The 8,688-nt window shown below is 61.8% G+C and overlaps 1 protein-coding gene across 1 annotated transcript; it reads left to right on the forward strand.

The window, feature by feature from the left end:
* The first annotated feature begins 1,144 nt into the window (after window positions 1-1,144).
* Window positions 1,145-3,935, forward strand: CDK5R2 (cyclin dependent kinase 5 regulatory subunit 2). Its single transcript, XM_038143207.1, has one exon. The coding sequence runs from the start codon at window positions 1,323-1,325 to the stop codon at window positions 2,283-2,285; it is 963 nt and encodes a 320-aa protein (XP_037999135.1). The 5' UTR covers window positions 1,145-1,322; the 3' UTR covers window positions 2,286-3,935.
* The last annotated feature ends 4,753 nt before the right edge of the window (window positions 3,936-8,688 follow it).

Raw genomic sequence — 8,688 nt, forward strand, 5'->3', positions numbered from 1 at the left:
ATGCATCCTTGAGACATTCCCCCTGAAACCTTTTCCAGCTGCCCCTCCCAGCGCTTCACTTGTGGGAGCTGTCCCTGCAATTGGGATGTTTTGTTCTTAATGGATGCCTGGCACCCATTGTAGAAATCATAGAAATCAGGGCTGCAGCTCATGAGAAATACAAGGGGGGGTCTTCCTACAGGGAGCAGAGAGGCAGCAACACCTATGGCACGCTCTGCTCCACAGAGGGAGAAGCAGCAGCTATGCTCATGCACGTGGCTGGTTTATTGCACACCATTTGTAATGATGCAGAAGTGCAGCATCTCTTCCCTCCTTCCCTGTAGGTTTGGGAGCTTTGGGCAGCAGAGCTGGCTGGTCTCGCCTAGGGAACGTGGAGGTGGTCTTGTCCCATTTCTCCAAGGTCCCTGACTGCTGCCTGATGCTGGTGATTGTCACCCTGGTGGTAAATCTCTCATCCATAGCTGAGCAGGAAGAGGCAGGGTGAGTGAAGGAGCCCATGCTTGCACAGCAGGTCATGGAAGTGCTCCCCCGTGGCACTTTCTGACTCCCTGTGGAGCCGTGCCCAGGGCTGGGCTGGTTCTCAGGAGAGATGAGGCTCGGCCACCAAGCCTAAGCCTTTCATGTTGGCTGCCGAGTCACAGCCGGCCTTGCACCCACCCCAAGCCTTCTCCAGCTTCCCTCAGAGCACCTGTTCTTCTTGATCCTCACACCTCCTCAGCCTTTCCTCTAGCATTTTCAAAGGCATTTTCAAAGGCTTCTTCCCCACCGGGTACCCCTAGCACCACTGGGCCAGGGGGCTCTGCTGGTCGGGGAAAGGTCATCCCTCCCCTTTGTAGGTAAGAAAACAGAGCAGGACTTGGCAGGAACAGCCGAGTTCAGAAGCCCTCCCTAGACCCTTCCCCTGTCCCCTGTCCTCTGGGCTCCCCCACGTCCCCCAGACAAAGGGCCGGGGGTCTGTGACAGCATCGCAGGTCCCAGCCCGTCAGCCCTGGCGGGCGCACCGAACGAGCCCCCACCGGTGAAGGTCACGCCGGGGCGGCGGCCGCCGGGCAAAGCCGCGCCGCGCTCTCCCCCCCCGCCGCCCACCGGCGAGGGGCGGGCGCACCGGGGCCCCGTGCGGCGGCGATTGGCTGCCGGCGGGAGGCGGGGAGCGGCGGGGGCCGCGGCTGGCTGCAGCGGCGGGCGCGGAGCCCAGAGCGGGCGCGGCGGAGCATCCTCGGGCACCGCGGCCCCGGTGCGGGCCGCCTCCCCCGCAGCTCCCGGCCTCATATGGGCGGTGCCGGCGCCCCGGCCCCCGCACGCCCGTCCCGCTCGGCGTTAGCATGGGCACGGTGCTCTCCCTCTCCCCCGCCGCCTCCTCGGGCAAGGGCGGCGGCGGCGGGGGGCTGCTGGCCGAGAAGGCGCCGGGAAGGGTGCCGGGCAAGGGCGAGAGCCGGCTGAAGCGCCCCGGCGTGCTCATCTCGGCGCTAACCTGGAAGCGGTTGGTGGCCGCCTCGGCCAAGAAGAAGAAAAGCACCAAGAAGGTGACGCCGAAGCCCGGCGGCGGGGCCCCGGGGGGGCCCCCGGGCCAGCCCGACCCGCTGGTGGTGCAGCGCAACCGCGAGAACTTGCGCAAGTCGGTGGTGGGGCCGGCCGACGGTGCCAAGCAGGGCCCACTGGCCGTGCCGGTGCCCACGGTGCCCTCGGCGCCGCAGGAGCTGCACCCGGGCTCCGGCGGGGGAAAGCCGCCGCCGCCGCCGCCGCCGGCCGGCAACCGCCCCCCGGGATCTCCGCGCCGCGTGGTGGTGCAGGCGTCCACCGGCGAGCTGCTGCGCTGCCTGGGGGACTTCGTGTGCCGCCGCTGCTACCGCCTGAAGGAGCTGAGCCCCGGCGAACTCATCTCATGGTTTCGCAGCGTGGACCGCTCGCTGCTGCTGCAGGGCTGGCAGGACCAGGGCTTCATCACCCCGGCCAACCTGGTGTTCGTCTACCTGCTGTGCCGGGAAGCGCTGCGGGGCGAAGACATCGGGAGCCAGGCCGAGCTGCAGGCCGCCTTCCTCACCTGCCTCTATCTCGCCTACTCCTACATGGGCAACGAGATCTCCTACCCGCTCAAGCCCTTCCTGGTGGAGGGAGACAAGGGGCGCTTCTGGGAGCGCTGCCTGGGCATCATCCAGCGCCTCAGCGCCAAGATGCTGCGAATCAACGCGGACCCGCACTACTTCACGCAACTCTTCCAGGACCTCAAGAGCGAGGGCGAGGGCGGAGACGGGTCCAAGCACTGGACGATCAGCCTGGACCGTTAGGGAGGTACCAGGCCCCCGGCGCCGGGGGCGGAAGGGGCCGCGCACCGAGGGGCGGGGGAGGCGAAGGACTGTCGGATTCCCCCCCCTGCCCCCGCATCCTCCTCGCCTTCCCCCTTCCCCGGCCGTCAGTTCCACGGAGACGCTGCTCGGACCCTCCCTGCTCCGGATCCGGCTGGCCTCCTCCCCCGCCCCCGACCCCAGCTGGGGGCTGCGCTCCGGAGCACCGAGGCGGCGGCGAAGACCGGGGAGGGGGAGCGGCGCCCCTCCCACCTCCGCCAAGGGGGGGAGGGGGAGGCTGCGGACGAGCGGAGCCTCCCGGATGCGTTTTCTCTAGAAAAAAGGGGTGAAAAAATGGATGTGGGGACCGGGGGCAGGAGGGCCCGGGGGGGATTTTGGGGTGCGGCGGGTGCCCCAGGTAGAGGGTGCATGCGAACGGGTCCCTCGGCGCGGGCAGGGCCGCCCCGCGCCTCCGCAGCGCTCCCGGTGCTGTCCGTGGTGCTGGAGCTGCCGCGCCTGAGCAGACAAAGGCGGGGATTGCGGGCAGGGCTGGGGGGGTTCCGTGGGCGATGCCTTCCCCCCCCTCCCCGCCCACGTGTGGTTTATGGGCCCCCTCCCCCAGCATGGGCGACTCTGCCCCTCACCCCGCGGCAGCCGCCCGCATACCCCTTTGTTCGAGCCGCTGGGGGGGCGGGGTGCCCACGCCCCTCCCCTCGGGAAAATTCCCCCCCCGTGTGCCCCCCCGAAATAAGGGGGGATGCCTCCCCCTCCTTGGCTTGCTGCGGGAAGAGGGGTCTGTGCCAGAGGAGGCCTAGGGTGCCCAAACGGAGGGGCCTGCTGTGGGAGGGGTGGTTTCCTCTCCTCTTGCTTTGCTTCACTGGAGAATAAAGAGGTGGCCTGGATGGGCCTGGCGGTGGCTCCTGGACTTGCTGGGCTGTGGGGTGCAAGGGCAATTGGGGTGACGCCCCAAGCTGCTGCTCATGACCCACTCCTCCCCAAGAGGGATGGGGGGACCCTGGTTCCCAAAGGGGGTTTACTCCCTGGTGTGAGTCGGGGGTCAAATTTTCACCCCTCTTTGTGCCCAAGGCCAGTCCTGGTCCAGCTGAGTGTCTCCTGGACCCTTGTGAGCTCTCCTGGCCTCCTCCATTCGAGATGGAAATTCCTGATGCCTGTCTGCCACACTGAATTTAAACAGGATGCCACAGGTTATGTGACCTCCATTTTTTTTTTTTTAATTTAGTTATATTTTTCCTGAAGCTATGCCCTCCCTCACCTCACTCCTCCCTACCTCTGCTCTGCAGAGCTGGGCTCCCTTTTCCTGGCAGCAGCAGGCTGTGGGAGCTGTGCTGCTATCCCTGTTACCAGCCCTGTGCTTCTGCAGACCTCCAGGGAGAGCGGTGGAGCATGGGAAAGCTTTGCCTTTTTTAAAACTGGTTGCTACGCTTCAGAGTGCTGAATTTTCCAGGACTTCTTCAGCAGAAGCTGCCACACATGCTCTCTGGTTGTGGTCTGCACGCAGGGCTTCACAGCCCCTCTGAGCCAGGCATTTGGGCTCCCCTCCGCTGGGAAGAGCTGTGCTGGCTCTGCAGGTCATGGAGGGTAAGCTGGATTCTCTCTACCTTTGTGTACATCAGCAGAGCTGCTAATTAGGCCCAATCTGGCTCATTCAGGCAAAGCTGTGCTGCCAGGAAGACGGCACAGATGTCCCTGTGACGGGGCTGACCTGGCAGGGCGCTGTGCAAGGCTTTTCTGTGCCTGTGTAAACCCAACAGGCCCGATGCTGCTCCTGCCCTCCCTCTCCTAACGGGTGCTCTTGTCTGTGCCTTTAGATTGACATTCGCGTGACCTTGTGGTGAGCTGTCTGGGCCGCAAGGCATTCCCATCCCAACCCAACTTTGGTCATACCCACATCTTGTCATGGGAAAGGTAATGTTGACTTCAACTGGTGGAATTGGAGCCTTATAGCTCCTATGGGGCTGCTGGGAGAGCCCTGACTCTGCCGCACCAGCGTTTTGCAGAGAGGGAAACTGAGGCACAGTGAGATGAATAGAGCAAGGTAGCCTGCGTCACAGGGTAACACCTGAGCCATTGGTACCAGCTATTTCCACGCTGAGCTGTGGTGTTTGTCCTGTGATTTCCACTCCCAGCTGTAGGGCTTCATGGGGTCTCCTCCCAGAGCTGAACAACCTCCCGGCACTGGAGGATTTTCCCACCCTACAGATCTCCTTAAAGACACTCACAGGGTTATTCCAGCTTCAAGCCCCAGCCTTTTAAGTTGCTTCCAGCTGCAGTGAGGCCATGTCCTTCCCCTTCTCCCTTGTGTTTCATTGATTAAGAGTCCTAGGCCTCACTGGGGGATTTAGGAAGAGCTAATTGCAGACTGGTAATTGAAGACAGCTTGGAGTCTCTGGAAATGTCAAGGAATGAGAGAGGAGCTTAGATGCTCCCATGCATTTAAATATGCATCATTGGCTCAGCCAGAGCCTTATGGGGGGAGAGAGGGAGGGAGACATGTCTGGTTTTCCCTATCCCAGAGGACCTTGTAGAGCTGCTGGGGGGAGCAAGGCAAGGGTAGCACTAATCTTACCTTGTCTGGGAGCTTTCTGCTCCCCCCAAGGCAAAGGAGACATGTGAGAGAACACAAGCAGGGCTGGGTACTTAGAATCTCAGGCTAGGGAGCTTGGTTTTCCCCTTTTTAAAAGTGTGATTTGACATGCCAGACTCCAGTGCTGCTGCATGATTGATGGTCTGGACTCAGGAGCCAGCTATTGGACAGCAGCAAGGGGAATGCAGAGAGCTTGTGTCCAAACCTGTGATTCCTGCAGCGCAGGAGGAGCAGTGAGGGACTGAGACCCCCTCAGGAGGGGCTGGGCAGTTCCCAGTGCTGCCAGCCACAGGGCCCAGCAGTGTCTGGGGTTGTAGGGATGGGCAGATTCACATGGGGTTTGGGACTCACAGGTAGAGCAACAGGGCCAAATCAGGGATCAGTGACTGCAGGGAGCCAGGTGAGGGATCTCAGTACTTTCCTAGTTTGAAATTCCTCCAGCAGCAGCACATCTCCTTTCCATGCCTCACAGTGGGTGCCCCATCTGCTCCACATTGCAGCAGCAGAGGTGGGCACTGCAGCCCGCAGTGGGTTCAGCCCCTCCTGCCCCAAGGAGGTCTCTTCTCAGGCCAAAGCACCCTTATCTTCCTTCCAAAGGTGCACGGGGCTCTTAGATGCACCCTGGGTGGCAGTGGATCCCAAGGATGTGTGGTCACATGTGAAAAAGGGAGCTTCTGCCTGGAGTCATGGAAAAAGCTCTGCGGGACTTTCCTTGCCTGACTGCTCTGTCTGTGGAGCAAACTCCACGGGCTGGATGAGCTGGCCATAGCACTGGGGCAGGGAGAGGTGATGGGAGCAGCCAGCCTGGCAAGCCATGCCTCTTCCATGTCAGACAAACAGCTAGGAAGCCGTGGTTTAGCAATTAATAGTTGTCATCATCCCCCAGAATGACTTGGAGATGCTCCATGGGATGAAAATGTTCTGGATGATGCAGACCCAGCACCTGCTTGGCTGCTGAAGGACCTCCCTTGGCCCAGCTTTCCTCATTTGCCTGCAGGAACGATGGGTGGTGTTCCTCGAGGCAGATGGGAGTGGGAGGGCTCTCTTGTGCCTCTGTGGGTGCCACTCGAGCACTAGCTCCACTGCAGCTTTGGGCTGTCGCTGCTCTGTTGGGGATGGCTCGTGGGGCAGGGCTCCGGTCACCTCCCTGCTCCGTGGCACTCCAGCCACAGCTCTGGGGGAGCACGTGGGCACAATGACCCAGGGAGATGGCAGCCAAGGGCAGAGAGAGCCAGAGGGTGCCAGACTAAATTGGCTGATGAGATGTTTGTACGCAGGGAGGAGCAGGATGCTGCCACAGGGTCTCTCTCATCTGATGGAAGACACATCCAGGTTGGGTGGAAGGCTGCAAGAGCTCTGCCTGTGCCTAGGGTGGCCCAGCGGCAGGCATGGGACTGAGGGAGGTGGGATGGCAAGCAATTTGGCTCCCACTGTAGCCAAAGCATGGCCTGTGGCCTTGCCTGGCTGATGTGTTTGGGAAGGAGGAGCACAGACTGGGAACAGCTCGGTGCCAGGAAGCTGGGGCAGGTGAGGAAGGGGAGCTGGCTACCTTGGAGCCCTCCTGTGATGGTTGATCCCTCTGCCACGGAGCCTGGCAAAGCAGAAGGCCAGGGCTGCACTGGCCGGGTCATTACCTCCAGCTCCCTGAGAGCTGAGCGTGGAGGTTTCCCTGAGCGTGCAGGTGTCCCCTGCCTGTCTCACAGTCCTTCTGTGGATTGTCACTTCTGAGGATTTACCTCCTTAGGGGACAGCCAGGCAGAACCAAGCTGTGACCCAGGGCAGATGTGGGGAGTCTGCCCCAGGGAGTGAGTGTCCCCTGGCTGGAACAGGGACTGCTCCCTCATCAGAAGGCCTGCATTAGAGCATAATCTGGCATTAGTGCATTAATCCAGCCCTCCTGCTCCTCAGCTCCTGCCCTCAGCAAAGTCCACACCAAGGTCTCAGTGTGCAGCTGGGCAGCAGCGGCACCAGACCACTCTCCCTGGCCGCCCCTGATGGGCACCAGAGAGGAGGTGGCAGCAGGGACAAGGTTTGGGTCATGGGGGCAGTACAGCCCCAGCCCTCAGCACATTGCCAAGGGAGAAAGCATCTTTTGGAAGCATCACTGTCGCTTTCTTGGAGGGACTTCACACGGGGTTTTGGAGCCTGGCTGCCTGCACCTGCAGGCTCTGGCTGAGCCACGCTAAGTCACGAAGCACTTTGCAGGGAGCCAGGCCAAAAGAAGGTGGTGTCTGGAGAGAGGATGTGAGTCAGCAGCTTGGGTGTAGGGGGCTGAGGAGCCCGTGCAGCTGGGATGAGGAGAGAAGGAAGTAGGTGGGAATTAGGAGAGCTGGAGAGGGTGCAGGAGTGGGCAGGGAGGCAGACTGCTCCCCCCAGGGCAGACGTGGCCTGGCTGTACTGCAAAGGCTCTTCCCAGCATGAGAAATGAAAACAGTGGCAACATGACTTCACTAAAATAGGAGAGGGGCTAATCCATTCCCCCTCTGAGACGTTATGGAGGGGCTGGAAGATTTTGGAGGAGTTTGAGAGGTCCCCCTGTCATGCTGGCAAGAGGCTGAGGGCAGGGCAGCCCTCTTGCAAACTGAGCAAAGCCAGATACAAAGATAATTTGTTGGTTTTTTTTTTTTTTTTTTAAGTAGGAAAAAAAATTCCTTCTTCCTTTAATCACAGGGCAGCAGAGGAAGCCTCTAGGCCGTGTGCTCTGCTCCCTCAGTCTTCCCAGCACAGGCTGAAGCCCTCTGTGACTGTGTTCCCCATCTCACCCTACACAGGGCACCCAAGACTCCCCAGAGGTGGGTTGGAAGCCCACGGGTGCACTGAGTGCAGCTCTCAGCCACATCAAATGGGCTCCCCACTGGCTGGTGCACCCCACAGCCACACACGGTGCTCCCCCCTCTGCCCCCCTGGCTGGGCACCCCTGCTCAGGGCCAGGGATGATGTTCCACGGGGATCTGTGCTGGGCTGGGCCCTGCTTGCCCATTGGCAGGATTTTGCTGCAGTCTGCTCTGAGCCCGTGGTTTTGGTGACTGAAGAAACCTGCAGAAAGCAGCACTGCTGGTGGATTGGGTCAGACAGGGCTCTGGGGAGGGGGAGGCTGGGTTGGGTGAAGCTGGTGCTCTGTTCAGCCCTCTGATAAGCTCAACATGTGAGGGGAGGCGGCTCCCAGGGGGCCTGGGGATGGGAGCATCCCGAGTTGCCATGGTGACAGCGGCTGCATCCTCAGGCAGGCGAGAGCATCGCTGGTGCAGCCCCGCATGGGTGTCCCCCCCCCCCCCGCTTCCTTCCTGGCTGCGGTCCCCGGGGAGAGCAGGGCTGGTGCCCGGCTTTTGGCGCTGCACCCAGGGGACAGAGCGGTGGGACGGTGCCAGCCGAGCTGAGAGCAGAGCGGAGCGAGCCGCAGCTGCAGCCTGTTGCGCCGGCTGTGTGCGGCGGCCCTCCCTCTGCCCCAAAGGTAAGTGCCCCTTTTCCCTAGCATGGCCGCCTCCAATCCACCGGGGATCCGGCCTGCGAGGTCCGGCGTCAGGCGGGGCCGGACTCACCTGGGCTTCCCTGGTACAGACCCTGGCAGAGGGACGGGAAGGGGGGGAAGGGAGGAGCCACTGGTGACCCACATCCCTTAATCCGAGTCCTGCCCTGCGTCACGCAGTTACCTAAGCCCCGAAGCTGGCTCCCCCGGCGAGGGCACGGCCCTCTGCCCCGTCTCTGAGGGAGCCGGTTGTGGCCATTTCCCCCATTTTGCTCTTGCAAAGTGAAACTTGGGGGGCAGGGGATGTCTCCAGCCTATCTCAGCCGTGGTTGCTT

This window comes from Motacilla alba, chromosome 7 (assembly GCF_015832195.1).
Source record: "Motacilla alba alba isolate MOTALB_02 chromosome 7, Motacilla_alba_V1.0_pri, whole genome shotgun sequence".
Classification (NCBI taxonomy): Eukaryota; Metazoa; Chordata; class Aves; order Passeriformes; family Motacillidae; genus Motacilla; species Motacilla alba.

Excerpts from the sequence above, each read along its gene's own strand:
- CDK5R2 (XM_038143207.1), top strand. The coding sequence starts at position 1,323 with ATGGGCACGGTGCTCTCCCTCTCCCCCGCCGCCTCCTCGGGCAAGGGC.